Source organism: Centropristis striata, chromosome 3 (assembly GCF_030273125.1).
Source record: "Centropristis striata isolate RG_2023a ecotype Rhode Island chromosome 3, C.striata_1.0, whole genome shotgun sequence".
In the NCBI taxonomy this organism is placed as follows: Eukaryota; Metazoa; Chordata; class Actinopteri; order Perciformes; family Serranidae; genus Centropristis; species Centropristis striata.
In genome coordinates, this window is record NC_081519.1 from 27,893,400 (window position 1) to 27,911,253 (window position 17,854).

General features: G+C 37.6%; 1 protein-coding gene across 2 annotated transcripts in view; it reads left to right on the forward strand.

Moving 5' to 3' along the window:
- LOC131969081 (integrin alpha-5-like) overlaps window positions 1–17,854 on the forward strand; it is a 73,493-nt gene that overhangs the window by 8,945 nt on the left and 46,694 nt on the right. For both annotated transcript variants that reach the window (XM_059330215.1, XM_059330216.1), the window contains exons 2-10: window positions 2,117–2,241; window positions 5,744–5,844; window positions 7,805–7,928; window positions 9,511–9,572; window positions 9,757–9,802; window positions 9,999–10,124; window positions 13,306–13,350; window positions 14,252–14,295; window positions 14,404–14,460. In XM_059330215.1, coding sequence (XP_059186198.1) covers window positions 2,117–2,241; window positions 5,744–5,844; window positions 7,805–7,928; window positions 9,511–9,572; window positions 9,757–9,802; window positions 9,999–10,124; window positions 13,306–13,350; window positions 14,252–14,295; window positions 14,404–14,460 — 730 coding nt within the window. The remainder of the gene's footprint in view (window positions 1–2,116; window positions 2,242–5,743; window positions 5,845–7,804; window positions 7,929–9,510; window positions 9,573–9,756; window positions 9,803–9,998; window positions 10,125–13,305; window positions 13,351–14,251; window positions 14,296–14,403; window positions 14,461–17,854) is intronic.

The window sequence follows — 17,854 nt, forward strand, 5'->3', positions numbered from 1 at the left end:
AAAACAAGTTATTTGAGGAAAACCTGCAATACTGAATGATGAAATTAATTTATTGCAAAGATATAGAATAGTAAGACTTAGTCGGGTCACTAGACCCATGTTGTGCATCAAAGGGTTAAAAAAAATATGATTGCTGGATGTGCATGAAATACTTTTTTTATTGAAGAAAAGCTTTGCCCCTGTACAGTTCTATAATTAGCTTCATGCAAAAACGATGAGTTTTTTGCTCCTTTGGCTACACTGATTTTAAATTGATACAATAACAGGATAAAGGATTGTAATGCTGACATTGACCCCATTCTGAGGTTGCAGAGCACTGGCTTAATTTGCTGTGACAATATGTGAACAGTATATGAGCACTGTTGATCATAGACAGATGTTTAACCTTCTGGGCAGCAATGCTGGACATAATGTTTTTCTTTTATCGAACATTTAAAAACCTCCATGACTAACTGTTAGTGAAAAGACAGGGATCTGCAGAAATACAGCAACTGAGGTCATCGCTGAAAACTGATCTTTAAATGTATTTACACATGCTGCAGCTTATTGGCTGAATAAACTGGAACAGGGGATGATAAGGGAGGTTCTTGGTACTACATCTTTATTCTAGTATTTAGTAGGGCTGGGTGATATGAGGATGTATACTGCATCATGAAAACAATATAAAAATCAATATCTTAATAATAATAATAATAATAATAATAATAATAATATTAGTAATACATTTGATTTTTATAGTGCTTTTAAAAGGGACTCAAAGTCGCTTGTAATTTTTTTTCCGTTTCCATCGCAATGTAAATCCTTTGCATTATAGCAACATTACATGCTTTACACTCTGCTCCTTGCACATGGGAGCAAAGCTAGAGCAAATCATAGAAAAACATGGCATACTCTTTATTGGTCAAGTATTCAATTTACACAGGAATATACAAAATATGCTTTACCAGCTGATTGATTTATCGAAAAGTGATCAAACATGCTATATTGTGATAATATACTTGTCGACATATCAAAGGATCTTTGATATGTCTTAACATATTTGTAACTAACCCTTTATCGGGCAAAGAACTATATTTGGTAACTTCAGTGGATATCTAAATGAGGTCCCCCAGTCTCTCTGTGAGGTCGTAGAACCACATGGATTTCTTCCAGCTAATCAGCAAAGATCAGACTACTTCACAGACAGTGACACCATGACATCTGACCAATCAGTATGATAATAATATAATAACTTTATTGACCTTGACCTCCAATGTAAAAATGAAAAAATTAGAAAAAAAATCTGCAAGAAACAGTCATACAAGCAGTGTTATTCTTCAGACTTTGCAAATTTACTAGATTAAAGTGTCAAATCTACAAGAAAAAAGCTGCAGATTTAAGAGATTTAAAGTGTCAAACCTGCAAGAAAAAAGTTGCAGATTTGATTGGGGGAAATTCTTGCAGATTCGCCGCTTTAAATCTCATAAATCTGCACATTTTTTTCTCGTAGATTTGCCACTTTAATCTCGTCAACTTTTTACCATTAATTTGAGATTTTTTGGTCACAAATATGAGATTTGTTTCTCACAAATTTGTACCTTTTTTACCATCAATTTGAGATTTTTTTTCTCATAAATTTGTAACTTTTTCTCAAAATATTACCCCCCTCTCCCGGGTCCATATGGTTGTTTTTTTTCACACATTCTGGCTGTATGTAATATCCTCCAATATTCTCTAGGGTTGAAATTTGGAATTTGCAAGTATTTCAATGAGTGCCCGATTAAGGGTTAAGAGTTGTACCAGTGATGCCACTACTGTTGTAAATATGAAGATACAGCTGGGATGCCTTGCAACTTTTATTCACGATATTCTCATCTAACTCAATGGCAAAGAAAAACAAGACAAATCCTAGTCATACAGAGGAAAGGCTTGTAGGGATCAAGAATGTAATCAATGACTGGCTCCAAATCTACCCTGCAAATGATTTGTCCAGATTGATACTTATTTCATCAGCTGTGTGTACGACAAAACCTTGTTTATATGATCAAAACATTTGTTTCTTGTTATAATCTTGGCCTTTCCGGGACACAGTCCATCACCACAATGTAAGATTTTGTTTGTCTTTTCTTCCGTCTAGTATCAGTGTCTTGATCGGCGCTCCAAAGGCCAACACCAGCCAACCTGACATCACTGAAGGAGGAGCTGTGTACTTGTGCCCCTGGAGGCAAGATAACTGCAGCATGATCAACTTTGACACGCAAGGTAGGGTGTCTTGTTAAATCTAAATAAAGGAGGCTGGCCTCTTTGTAGATAAAAATGTGATCTGTGAAAAATCCAGCTTAATATTCTAAATCCAAGAGAGAGAATTTTCTCTACATCATAATCACAGCAGTGGATGGTAACTCACATTGTTCCAGGATGTAAAAATGCCACTTTCCTCAACAGCACTGTTAAACAGTTGAGACAGGACTGGGTAGTAAACTCTCAGCTGTCTCTAACCAGCCATAAAAGTGGCTGAGAGAAGCTATAGGTAGCCTCCTGAGTTAAGCACCACTGTGTTTGACCCTGAGGTCAGAAGTGTGGCTCCCTGCCTTCTTACAGCTCCTAAACCAGGGGTAGGCAACCTGCCACAATTATACAAATAATTTACATTTAAAATGTTATTTTTCATTGGTGTTGGCCCAAAGCGATTTGTATTCTTCAATTGTAAAAATGTGTAGGTTACACATAGCTGTAAAAATATTTTAAAAACATTTTAATCAACTATAATGTGAATTACAGCTTATGAAAGTCTACTGGTTGGCACTGGTTGCCAACTTTAAGTCTAGTTTTGAGTTTCCCTTGCTCCAAATCTCCTGAGATATTTCACACAAAAATCATAAAACAAAAAGAAATGCTCATTATGACCTATTATTAATGTTGGTAGGCCAATTTAGACCTAGTAGGCTGTGTTATCTTTATTTTAAGGCTTAAAATAAGGTTTGCGGCTCCATTTCGACTGTTTTTCTCTTATTTTGGCCGACAATGGCTCTTTTGTTAGTAAAGGTTGCCGACCCCTGTCCTAAACCAATGCCGACCCTCACTGTGGTCTCCATTTTAGGACATGGGTTGTGTTTTGCAGTGTTTTCACAGAGCTTTGATTTCCTGCTGGACTTGGGCCCAGTGTTGTAAGCACTCTTTAATTAGCGCAGAGTCATTACGGGGACAAGGACCCCAGAGGACCTTTGCTGCCCCCTGCTCTGCCAGAAAAATAATCACCTCCATCAGAAATACAGGAAGCGATAAGGACCACCGTTTTGAGGATCACAGGCTCTAACTTATCGTACACTCTCGCCTGCTGATATCAAATGGCAGTTTACACAGACTGAGAGCGGTGGCTATGCAAACGCTGCGTACATAAATACACACCTACAAACTGTTTACAAGTAGTCTCTGCAGACAGCCTCAGAAACATGATACAGCGTAGAAAACCCCTGCAAAACCACACTTATGTTCCCACACACACTCACACACACTGCTGCATTTACATGCAGTAGTCTCGCATTTCCCATTACAGGCCTCAGAATTCATGGTGAGTTTGAGGACACAGCCCAGACTCCATTAACCAAACAGGCACATTGAGATTCAGCCAGCAGAGTTTAATGTCAGCAGGTACAATATCAGGAAAATATACCATGTTAAAGCTGACACAGCTACAGGCATATGGAATTGTTATTTAAGGCATCAGGCTTTGTTCAATTACTTTTTCAAGGATGTTAAATTACAAAAATGTTTTTCATTGTACACTGTCAGAAATAATGGGACATTTTTCATGGTTTTCTTTATAAGAACCAAAATCATTATCAATTAAACCATGGAAAATGGCTACACTGTAAAAAAAAAAAAAAAAAAAAAAAAACAGCAGCTGTGGGTGCCAGAACTTTACCATAATAAGTATGGTGCAACTTTTTCTAATATTGCGGTAAAATGATATTGGCACTGTTGATTTCACATTTAAGATTGACATTTTATTCCATATTTTACCGTAAAAAATAAAAAGTTTTTCCATCAAAAGAAACACTGTTCTGCCATATAATTGACAAGAAAATACTTCATAAATGCTGCATAAATTAAAGATTTTACCATTAAATATTACAGTATATTTCTGTTAGAGATATGATGTTTAGTACATTTAACAGTGATAAAAAATATTTTTACAAAAAATAAATGCAAAAATGATGGCTTGTATAAATATTAAAATATATTTTTACTACAAACACAGTGCCAGTGTATTTTACAGTGGAGTCATTTATTTAAAAAAAAAGTAAAAAAAAAACGCTGTTTCACTGTTACAGAAACTGAATCAACCCATGTATCATTTTACTGTCTTTTACTGTCATGGTTTAGCAGTTTTTCACCCTAAAATCTACAGACATTTTTTACAGTGTAGATATCAGCTCTTAAATTAAACTCTTATCAGCTATTTTTGTTGTTATCATTATATTTGTCCAAACAAATGTACCTTAAGTTGTATCAGGCAAGAAATTGAAGGAAAAAAAGTGGTCTAATATATATTTCCATGACTGTATCTTTTTTGGCCCTCAAAAAGAACACATAGTTGAGATCCAACAATTCGTTAATTCTGTATTTTTATGTCAGCTACATCCTGGGTGACAAAAATACATTTCTTTTTTTATTTCTATCTAGACTTTCGATACCTCTATTTCTGATAGGACAAATGATTGAACCTCAAGGTATGCACCATTTTGAGGGCCACAAAGGTACATATGTTCGCCAGTCAAGGGTACAACAGTTTATGGGTATTGCCCCAGTGATAAGTAGTAGTAACCCTAAAGGTACAAATTATATATTATAATAGGCAACAATAAGCCTTGGGGCTTCAGCCTATTCCTTTTTCGGGTTGCTGTCTGATGGAATCTTTTGTAAAAACATGATTTTATTTTTTTTTAAACCAAAATAAAAACAAATTCAATACATTATTTCTGACAGGTGTGCCAGAAATACTGCATGTAGAATAAATTATGATCTGACAGGAAACCGCAACCTCACAATTTTTTTTAGCACTTGGATAAAGATGTAAACAGGATTTCAAAGTTGTTGCTTTTACAGTTTTCCATTGGCCATAAAGACAACCTGCCTCCCCTAGCTGGCTCTTAATTTTGTGGACCAGGAATAGCAATCCAAGAAGTAATATTATTATCTAATTTTTCCAAATTATTAATTCTAAAAGCATGTTGTCGAAAGTAAAAAATATGGAGGTGTAATTCTGCAGAGGCGGCATGAGAAAAAGGTTTGGCAGGAAACCACAGACACACAACGCCCTCACACTCAACAACCCTCCAACATCCCTGTTCCTTGCCTTCATACTGCCAGGGCCTCTTCTTAAAACAGATCTTGACAATGAAGTACAGCCGTTTGGGTTACAGCAACAACAAGGTCCAAGTCCCTTTGAGCTGTTTGATGTCTGCCATAGCATGGAGGATGGATTAAGCCTGCAGACCCCGGGAACAAGGCCATAAAATATCCATGTAAAAAGCCAAGAACATGTGGGGAATGCTCTCATATGAAGCCCTGACAGCCCAAAAATCAAACAGCGATGACAGGGGGATCTTAGACTTAGTTAAAAAAGCAACTCCTGACGTCACTAGAGTTTCCATCAATTTGCAGTTTCTGAGAAAAGTGTAGAAGCTATATTTAGTCATAGAAGAGCTGTATACAACTCTGTGGAAATATGCTCTAATATGCCTTTCTCTATGCGTTCTAGGTGATCGATATTACTTTGTAAATGATGTGAACACTCAGGTTGAGTTCAAGTCCCATCAGTGGTTTGGAGCTACTGTGCGTTCCCATGGTAACAGCATTCTGGTAAGACTGGGTCCGGGTTGGTTGGTGTGTTTAGATAATTTACCTTCATTATGCTGTGTGATTACATGCTGTACAAACATTTTTTTGTTTAATTAATCTCTTATTGTTGGTGCACGAGCAGGGATTTTATAATTTGTGCTTTTGGGACTCCATATGGGCTTTTGATGTAGCCTACTGTACAGATTGCATTTCTAACAGTCTCCCTATGAGCAAAAATAAATCAAAAGTAAATTTACACAACAATCTGACAATTATTTTTAATACTATGGCTATCTGACGGCCCACCAGCGGGCCATTGGACTTTTCTGGCTGTAGCAGACTTATTTTTAAGGCTACAGGGAAAATATTAATGTCACGTGAATCTAGAAGACATAACTTGTCAGAAAAGGGGTGAAGTAACGCTCCAAAGAAAGGCTATCTTTTAGTGAGGTAAAAATGGACTGGGCTTTTTTGGGCCCTTTGATCTCTGACCTCATAGTAAATTAATCAACATGGGCTCTATGGGTATCCACAAGTATCCTCTATGTATGCATGCCTACTTTATGCTAATGCCATGCAGTTTAAGGAAAAAATCAAAATATTTTCGCTCATGCATTAAAATGTGTTATTTTGCCCAGTATTTCAACATTTCTTCATACTGGGGTCCCTAAACATTCAATCAATCAATGGAAAGCTTAGACTGTTGATGATGTAAGTCCACCGAGTAGCATTTCATCTCATCTCCGATATTTCATTATTGATAATATCCATTTTTTGAAACTGTGCTGTTATAATGGCTCTGGATGACACCAACATTTTTAACCTATGTGACGCTTTCCAGAACAGTTGTGACAGATTTTCTGTTCAGTGTTAAGATGTAAAAAAAAATTACAAGACGCAGATACATGTTGATGTTTTTTGTATGTCAATAGGGCTCAGATCATTGGGGGGTGGGTGAAATATATATAGTTGCTTGTCATCACAATAATTATTGTAACACACATTGTGTTTCTTGATAAGCTGGCCGAAAGGCAACAGCTACACAAAAAAACCTAACAATAATGGGCCTTAAATTAAGCCCTGTGGAACACCACATGAGATTAAAAAGAAAATGTTTTAGTATGTTCAAAAGTGATGCTAAAGTGTTAAAAACTGATGCCAAGGGGTACTGATAATGTCCATATGTGACAAGTTTGGATTAAGAATGTGTTAGAACCCACCCCCTCAAGCCTCCCCATTAAAATATTATTGATAGAATCAAATGTCACACTTCCAGTACTACTAAAAAAGAGATGCTAAAATTGTCTAAGTTTATTCTTAAATCATTAATAATCTTGACAAATGCTGTTTCTGCATTGTGGTTCATGCAAAAGCCAGTTTGGTAGAGATCAGGTACGTTGGTCTAATAACTGTATTGTAATGATAATGGCTATATTCACGATATCATGCAATTTAACTGAATGTAGCAAAAAACAAACAAACAACAACAACAAAAAATGTACAGCTTGCATGCATCCTCACTAGTGGATAACAAAATAGCACATACATTTTGTACAAATGAAGTACAGAGCAGCACACAGCTGCTGCTTTATAGTTGGCTGATGTATAGTAAACATTTGAAACGTTCATACATTCTTGAGCAATGATATTTCTAACAACCTGTTATTCTAACAAAGTCTAGTTAGCTAATAAAATAGAACCCTTTAGCCATAGAAGTTACATAACTTGCACTTGGTCTTGTGTTTTCAGCCATTGCCAGAAAGTTACCCCACCCTTCAAACTTTAATGATGCAGATTATTGTTCTTTCTGGTACCCTGTCATCTCAAGGACTCTAAAGCTGGATAGACTTTCTATGTGTAATTACAGTTGAAGAGCTACAATTTATGCTTGCTGGAGGTGTTCAGGGTCAATTTAACACTCCTCAGCCAGAACATCGGGTCATGTTCTTTCGTCACTGAGCTGTCTCTCTGTGCTTGCCAGGCCTGTGCTCCCAGGTATTACTGGAGGACCGAACAGGACGCACCCTTCTCTGATGTCACAGGAACTTGCTACCTCTCTGTAGACAGCCTCAAAACATTTGTAGAGTACGCCCCCTGCCGGACAGGTGAGTTAAAACTGCAATGATGAGCCAACTTCCAGTGGGGCTATGTCCACCGTGTTAGCAAATGTAGGTCTTAAAACATATGAGGGCAGGCTTGAGTGCAGAACATACCACAAAGCAGAATAATATAAAATGGCAAAAAAAGGTTTTAAAACTCCGTAGCACTGTACTCTGTCCTATGAAGCATCCACTAGGATTTTAAACTGTATTGCAAGTCTCCCCAGGGGGTTTTCAAAATGTTGTAGGGCACAGAGGGAACCACCTAGCCTGGCTAACGCCAGACTAATCTCATTTGTGATTAGTCAGTAATTCATTTCTCCGTAGAGGAGGTGTGGTTTATGATCCTCCAGAGCCGTTCATTGGGCGCTATGAATGTCTATCAAAAGCGTCTGTAGGTAGCTCTTAGCCAATCGTATCAGTTATACCAGATGACGTATGTAGAGCGACAGAAATTGATGTTTATATAGCCAGACTAGCCCATCTCTACTTTGAGAGTGTGTGTGTGTGTCTGTGAGAGAGTGTTGCTTGCTGCTTTGCTTCTCCAGTTCTCGCTTTCTGCAAGATTATTTATTTTTACGACTTATTCCTCCTCATGTCATTCAGCCACACACATCCACTGATTTTATGGTCAATAGACAAGCTGCTGGGGGTCTCTGGGCGGCTCCGCTGTCCCCCGGCTGGGTGGTGAAACAGGAGTTTAAAGTCAAACGTTGTTTTTCTTTTTAAAATCAACTTTCACTCTAAACTATTTAAAACGTCGCCTACAGCTAGATCCAAAGAGAGCTTGGCATCTGCTGCAGCCATGTTTGATCTGTAAGAAAACTACAAAACTACAAACTTCCATCTGTCGACTAGTACGCATCATCGTCTTTCCGTCCCTCCCCGTTCTGTGATTGGATCCCTAAAACAGGGCTAAGAAACGGCCGTAGTTGCCAGACTGTGTTGCAGTTTGAAATGAAATCAAGTGTGCAAGGCAGTATGGGTATACCCAGGCTAGGAAACACCATGAATAGAACAGGCACATGTCTGTGTTCTTAAAACATTTGACATTTGTTATTTTAGGTCAAACATATGATTTAGCCTGCTAATCACAGTGGTTTTCCAATTCATAATTGCATAACTTTGACTTTGAGTGGGTGCCTCACAGGTGGCTAGCCAGTAACCAGGCTTCTTTAGCCCATCCATGCCCCACCTTTTTGCCCATTTTTGGGTTAAGAGAGCAAGTCAGCCACTGCTCAGATGGCGACAGCTGGAGCCACCACACTTAGTTTCACAATGTCTCTCCAGAGACCTATGGGTGATGTCATAGTAACAAGTCCACTTTTTTTTAATAGTGTTTGGTAGTGCTGCAGTGGCTCACAGTTCAGACAGAACAAAGGCTCAAAATTCTCCAACACACTTCTCATATTTCTGAAACACTGACACTATCCACATGACTGGATAAAGGAGATCGTTTCAAACCCCTGGACATATAGAGGAAAAGACAAAGTTCTGCCCTGAACAGAACAGTATGTTTTGTTTGTTTTTGTTTTCATGAAACAGAAAGGTTATAAGTGTTTCCCCTGTTTGCTGCTGTTCATTGCAGAAAGACACGGACCTGTTGGACAGGGCTATTGTCAGGGGGGATTTAGTGCAGACTTCACCAAGGTAAGAAAATATTTTCTGGACTTTTTCTGGTTTCTACATAATCACACAGTTACTGGTTCTCTTTTTGGTTGATGTAAGCAGTAAAGATTTCGCTGTGTACATCAAATTTGCAGAGTTTATTTGAAACTCATGATGAAACTGGTGACACACAGACTCCTCAGTTCTGGCAACTGTTGTGTTACAGGATGGGAGGGTTGTGCTTGGAGGACCAGGCAGCTTTTACTGGCAAGGTGAGCTCACAAGAATGTGGAACAGCGTGGGGTTTTAGGAGATCTCTTCCAATGGATTTTTCCTCTGAATGAGTCATAAAATCAATCCATAATCTGTGCCTGTGTCAGTGGAACAACTCAGGAGCCAGAGTTCAAATGTCACATGTCTTATTTTAACCTTTGACCTTTAACCCATTGTTACACGTCCATCCAACAGGCCAGCTCTTCTCAGCCACCACAGAGGAGATTGTCAAGGCCTACTACCCCTCGTACTTCCTGCTGTCAGTTGCCGGGCAGATTCAGACACGACAGGTGCAGGAGAGCTATGATGACAGTTACCTGGGTGAGGAAGTACACTTGTGTCAAATAGGATTTTTTAAATTACACGTGTTATTGAAACAATATACTAACTAGAGATGGTCCGATCAGGTTTTTTTGGACCGATACCGATCACCGATCACCTAAGGACTCACCAATCCGATTACCGATCAGAACCGATCGATCAAGCAGGACGATATTAATATTTATATTTTACTCTTTCCCCCCCCCCATCAATTCATCCACTCATGCACAGGCCTATAGTCTTTCATTTATGTTAACCTTGTAATCATTTATTTACTAGATACTTCTAGATTACCTAGATTGACCTTTATTTATTGCATAGCAGTAAGTTAAATATTCCTTCATAGCAGCAGTGGCATGGTGGAAATCAATATGCCAACATGGCCTCTATAGGGCAGTCAAGAACAGGCAAGAGCTTCATGTTGAAAGTTCACTCATTGATTGATACTATCCATTTTAAATGGCTGTATTGTTGCATATATCGTATAAAATAAAATTAAAATTAAAATTGAACCTATTTAACAGGCTAAACAAACTCTAAATGCCAGTCTGAACATTGGTGGCATTATTGCACATTGTTACACAGTACAGTGTAACATATTATTATTGCTCACTCTCACACTAACATTTCTCTAAATGTCTAAACGCTTGCATAAATTGCCGCTAGCGTGTATGACATCGGACTCACTCACTTGGAAAAAGTTCCATATGACAGACATGTTGTGGGTGTGTGTCGGTGCATGCAGGCTGCGTGACCACAACACAACACTTCTTCTTCGTTTTAAAGCGGCAGCGTTTCGGCGCACTACCACCACCTTTGGATCCGGAATGTATATCACACCATAACAAACACTTGTAAAGCACGTGTATATATAATGCGATCGGATCTGTGATTTTAACCTTTGATCTGATTTTTCGATCAATTGTTTTTTTATCATATCGGGCCGATCCGATCAGTTGCCAATGGATCGGCGTCATCCCTAAAACTCAGCCTAAGGTTGGATCTATACTTGCTGTTAACTATGTGTTCACCTACACATGTTAGGCTCACGTATTGTGCGCCTATTTGGAGCGTTGGTTTGCACGCTACGCGTCCACAAAATGCAATATGCACATGAACGGTAGAAGCAGTGTACTGTACTCACCATTTCCATATCATCAGAATTAATATAAAATAGTAACTTCATGGAATGTTGCCATGTTTGTTATTTGAATCCTGCAAATACATTTCTGGTGTGTCTTCTAGTGGAATCCTCTAAAATCACACGTACACAGCCAATATGAGAACAATTCCGTTCACAATGCAACTAGTTCAACAGTGGCCGAACAGTACTGCTGCTGACATGACAAATACTACCAATACTTGTTGGCTCTGTCACCAGACTGTTCATTGCACTGCAAAAAAGTTCTGTCTAAAAACAAGATAAAATCACTAAATCTGAGGGAAATGATCTTGCTGCATGGACAGATAATTTGGGCCAGTTCATCGCTGCTTGCATCTTTAATTTATCTTGTTTTAAGAGTTAATTTCTCATTTTAAGCGTGCAACACGCTTTTTTCTAGATTTAATAATCTTAATTTAAGAAATCTTGCCAAGTGAAATTATCGGTCCATGCAGCAAGATCATTTCCCTCAGATTTAGTGTTTTTATCTTGTTTTTAGACACACCTTTTTTGCCAGGTGCTGCTTTACATTATCACACCTGCCAACAGCACACCTTAATGACCCTAGCTGGATGGATTATCATGACCGTCTTTCTTAACAAGTTGATATTGATCAACATATGTCAACAGCAGAATGCCATGACAGGTTATATGAATATTTCTAGCGACTGACATCTGAAGTAAGTAAGCCCCAAACATTTTATCAAGCCTTACCATGAAAAACCTTGAATAGAAACAACTGGATTTTGATTCAATTTGGTATGAATCACCTAGGTTTTCAGATGATGAGAAGTATTACCATCATCTGGCCAAAATGTAATAAATCTGGAATATCATCCTAAAATGATCTCATCACATTCTCATTCCCGGAGGAAAAATTCTTTCCATTTTGGACAGTTCATAGATTTCCTGCAAACACCACCCTCATACCAAATTGTCAACTTTGTACACAGAAAACTGAAATGAAAGTCCCTGAAATGACAGTTGGACTGCAATAAATTTGCTGTTGACATTTAGTCTCTTGACCTCTCCTCTTGTTCCACTATAAGACCAAAACATCAGTGAACAAATGACTCATGACGTGAGTCAAGATGTATGTCATCATCTAACTGTGACTCAGACATTGAAAGATGTCTCTTATATGTCTTTTAAGACGGTCAGTGGATGTGATTAAATGACGAAGCGCTGCATGACACAGCCAATGTGTGAAGGCTATTTCTTTTACTAGTATTCACAAAAGTACACCAGTGTTATATGTTCTTATTACTTCCCAGTGGCGGACTCAGACTGTTTGAAGGGCAGGGGCGAAAAAATAAAAAGGGCACATTCTGCACAACATGGGGCCCCACCAGCACACAAAAAGCTATGATGCGTCATGTATGATGAAATAGACCTCATCCTTTATTATTAGCATTAAGTGAAATGAGATCCAGATCAAAGTAATTAATGATATGGTAATGACAATTAAAACCATTGAACCAAACCATGTAGGGGGGTCTGGGGGAAAATTTGTAATTTTTTAAGTAAAATGCATCAATCTAATCCACTTTGAGGGCTAAATGAGAGCAAACACCTCTTACAACATTTTTCACAGTTGGGTGATATTGTATTATAGAATCTTTATGGATATCCTACGGTGACATTTTTTTAAATCACTGCAGATCATTTTCTTCACTGGGATTCTTTTTCTCTCTCTATTGCAAGGGCACGTTATCGTGTTTTTTTTAACTTGGCATCTAATTGCGCTTTTCTATTACGGGTACAGACAGACCAGCTTGTCTCGCTGGGGGTACGAAGCAGCAAAGGTCTGGGATAGGGGGCTGGGTGGGGCGGGAGTATGTTTGCATATCTGCATATGTGTAGGAGTTTGAGTGTGTAAGCCTGAGACCCTTCACCTAATCAGTCCACGTCTCAGTGATATCATGTATCATGTATCATAAAACCTTTTATTTTATCCACCACTTCCATTCTCAGATGTTTCCTCATTCTCTCTCTTTTTAATCTTATTTTCTCTTCCAGGTTACTCTGTGGCTGGTGGCGAGTTCAGTGGGGATGATGAGGAAGGTGAGGGTCATATTTACAGTACAGAGAGCCAAAATGCATGGCTGAGTACAGGGTGTGCTGACCCTTACTCCGAGCTCTGTCTAATATTTAACTGCCCAGACTAAACCCTGGTGTTGCATTATGATGAAAAATGATTTTTAAGTCTGTCAGGAAGCAAGAACATTTAGAGGGCCAAAAAGTAAAAATAACAACAAATCTCATCATTGTGTACCAAGGTTATAATAGTTTTGAATTTTTTCGTTAGTTTTAGTTTTAATTTCGTTGTAAATTTTTGTTTTCTAACTCAGTTAGTTTTAATTCGTTTTTAGAGTGAGTTTGCTACTTTTAATACGTTTTTATTTTTTGAAAACGCTTAGTTTTAGTTTAGTTTTTATTTGTTTTAGTGTTAGTTTTATTTTTTGTAATGGCTATGTGTTGGGTGCGAGATTCAAAGAGGTCATAATACATTTTGCCTTTATTTCCTTTGGTTCATCCATTTTAGCCCCAATAAGGTTATTAACTCTTACAGTTCCGGGTGTTTTGACTTTTGGTTGGAGTGTAGACATCCCAGTCTCAGTTAACATATTTTCCATGTGTTCCTGCATGTTCACTTACAGAATCCTCTGTCTAATAATAACACGGATTATGTATGAAAAAGTTATTATATATTTTCACTATAATTTTAGTTAGTTTTAGTTAGTTTTGTAACCACACAGTACAGTTTCAGTTAGTTATCGTTTTAAAAAAAACACTCTTGTTTTTTTTATTTCAGTTAACGTAAATGTTTTTTCAATTCTAGTTTTCGTTATTTCGTTAGCTTTCGTTAACTATAACAACCTTGTTGTGTACAAAAGTGTTTTTGTTGGCTGCTCTTAGTAATCATGTCCTCCTTACATTTAGCCCTTTGCTTCCCTTGTTGTAGATTTCATCACAGGCGTTCCAAAAGGACTCATGCTGTATGGTGTAGTAAGGAGTCCAAACATTTTCATTTCACACCATTTTACAATGCAAACAGTCTACAAAACATAAATACCTATACATGCAGTCTAATGACTTCTATCCGTCTCTGTATAGGTGTCCATATTAGATGGAAGGGATCTGAAGTCTGTGCTCAACTTGACAGGAGAGCAGGTATGTGCACATCTGGCTGGAGATTTTCTGTTATAGCTTCTATTTTCATATGTGGGTACACATTTAAAGTGGCATGTGTGAAGGAAGGCTGGAGATGAAGGAATTTGTCCCGTGGAGAGGAGGCCTATACCAGGGTCAGAGGTCTAGCTTACAGTACGCACAGCTCAAGGTTTCTAAAAGCTGTAAATCAAACCCAGAAACAGCAGACCAGGATAGTGTTTATGTTGTCACTTTATTGATTCAGGATGTGCTTTTGGAAGGGGAAGTGCAGAAGAGTGGCAGCATTAGTCAGTAGGACACTGGCTGACATTTTAGTCATATTCCTGAAAATATAACCCACAGATGAAGTATTTTTAAAAGAAAATGTCACTAACTCCCACACTTAACCCTCTGGAGTCACCAAAAGCGCCAAAGCATGCAGCGTGGAGCCCTACTGTAAATTTACCTCTAAAGTTCTTGCTGTAAACTACATGAGGCCAGTTTCAGTTTGATGATGATATACCAAGTAAAACTGGAGACAAGGTCAAATATATTTAGTATAAAATGATAGAACTGGATGTAACCCTCTTATATGTTATATTTGCAAACTTTGTTCACATTTACAACATTTAAATTTTTATTTAGCATGGTAGTGTTTTGAAAGTAAAAAAAAGATTCAAAATCACATTTTATGTTGGACTAAAGGACTAAAAAAGACACAAAATGACAGAAAAAAGACACATAAAGACACGATAAAAATGACCAAAAAAGACACAAAAAAGATACAAAATGACTTACAAAGACACAAAATGACTAAAAGTGTTCGATGACAGGATCGCTCACAATCACAAGATCACATTTATGTTGGTTTTTGTTTGTTTCTTTTTGGTTCAAAATGTTGATCCAGTAAGTCAGAATAAAAAATAAATTATTATTAGGTCATATAGGTGAGGTTGTGCTGAAAAAAAATATACCAACATGGCATTTAAACATGTTTTAAGTGGTGTATACTGGCAGAATGAAAAGGATTCAGAAATGGATAAAATAGCCCAAAACTCCATAGAGTTAAGTGAAATTTGCTTTCTAAAGCTCGGCTGAAATTAATATGAAGCTCCCACAGTTTAGCATTCAGAGTTAGCTGCACTAAGTGGGTATATTTCAAAGTTAGTGCTTTTTTGTAGCTCGTAATTAATTATGCATTTATTTATGTCTTAATCTAATTTTAACTGGTGAGTTATATAAAATACAACCCCTGTACTGTCCATAAACAGCAAAATTAGCTATAGAGAACAAAACTGCTTTTTTGTATCAGGCTGTCGACATCTTAATTTGTGCTATGAAGTTAGGCATTTCAACATTGGGTTCTATGGGGGTTTACTTGCTTTTGGAACCAGCCTCAAGTGGCCATTCAAGGAACTGCAGTCTTGGCTTCATTTTTCAAGTCCCAGAGGTTGCTGCTTGGTTTTTTCACCTATTTTAATGTGAACAAAGTAGTTTGAGACACAAGGATAAATAGTAAGTGGCACTTATTCTCCAGTTGGATGACATTAAAAAATTGCAGAAGAAGGGGGCACATTCATTTCATTTAATTCATCAAACAGTACCAGTCAAACTTCAAATTGTGGGAAACAATATAGAAACCAAGGTGGAAATATGTATATGTTTTTCATCTATTTATGTGAGGAAGGTTACAGTCCCCTCATTGCTCCACAGATATCTGATTTCATCTGCCACCATTTCTCATCTCTTCAGAGCCGTGGAATTAACATTCCACTCATATCCATCAGGATTTATTCACTAAGTCTGTTTCTTTTGTGCTTTCTTGTATTCTTGTTTATTTAAAAGCAATCTATAATCTTTTCCACTTCAGGCAAGACATTTTTGTTGTTGCAATATGTAATGCCTTTTTGTCATTTCTGTGAGTTTCCACTCACATTTTCAGTTGTAAATGCTCATAAAAACAGATGGATGGAAACAGTACTTCTTTACTGGGCTGCGGCAAACAGACACAAACAAAAAGTGGCACTAATGTGACTTGAGCTTTGGAAGTTACTCACTTGGTTTATCTTACTCTGCTGAAGCTTCATATTGTCTTTGGTTGAACTTTGGAATGTATTTTTTCACAAATCAAGGACTTTGGATTTCTCCCCCCCCATCACTTACATTGAAATCACTTAAGGAAGTGTTCTTTTTCCACAGCCAGCATGGAGAGAAAGACTGATTACAGAAACCAAAAAGTCTTTATTTGTACATATGAACATTAGGGTATTCTTTTGAGACAAACTTAAAAATTGTAAACCTAAACTTTAAGATGGGACAGGCCAGCTACACCATGGGGAAGCTAACCTATGGGTCACTTTTTATGTAATTTAACAAGGCTTCATTGTGTTGGTATGCACGATGTAAAAGCACGTGGCTATGCACATGTGGGGAATCGTGTGTGTGTGTGTGTGTGCGCGCGCGCGCGTGTGTGTGTGTGTGTGTGTCTGTGTGTGTGTGTCTGTACTTTTCACACTGAGGACCAGAATAGGTTTTTGACCAACAGAATGAGAACATTTTTAGGAAATGAAGAAATGTTGGGCCAGCCCTCACTTCCTCAAAGGCCTGTATGAGAGACTTGGTGTGAAGGTTACAAGTCACAAGGTGGTTAGGGTAGGGGTTAGGCATTTAGTTGTAATGGTTAAGGTTAGGTGGTTAGGGTTGGGGTTAGGCATTTAGTTGTAATGGTTAAGGTTAGGGCAAGGGGCCAGGGAATGCATTATGTCAATGGATGTCCACACAAAGATAGACATACAAGAACGTGTGTGTGTGTGTTCTTGCACTTCCTACATAGTGAGGACCGGAACACTTTTTAACCAACAGAGTGAGGATATTTTTGCAAAGTGAGGACATTTCGGCCAGTCCTCACTTCTTTAAAGGCTTTTTTGAGAGTTCAGACTTTGTTTTAGGGTTCAGGTTACATTAGGTTTATGTTAGGGTTAATGTTGGGCATTATGTTGTGATGGTTAAGGTTAGGCTAAGGGTTAGGGTAAGGGGCTAGGGAACAAGGCTATTATAGTCAACGAAAACTAGAATTTAAATAACATTTCCGTTAACTGAAATAAAAAAAAGAGAGTTAAAAAAACGATAACTAACTGAAACTGTATTTTTGTGATCACAAAACTAACTAAAATTATAGTGAAAATGTCCTTTGTTTTCGTCTTTGTCAACTTTTTTTCATATATAATGAAGATGGATAAGGCAAAGGAAATAATGCAAAATTTACTGTGACCTCTTAATCTCCCACCTAAACTAAAACTTACACTAAAACTAATAAAAAATAAAATAAAACTAAAGCATTTTCAAGAAATAAATACTAAACTAAAAGTAGCAAACTCACTCTAAAAACTCATTAAAACTAACTGAATTTGAAAAC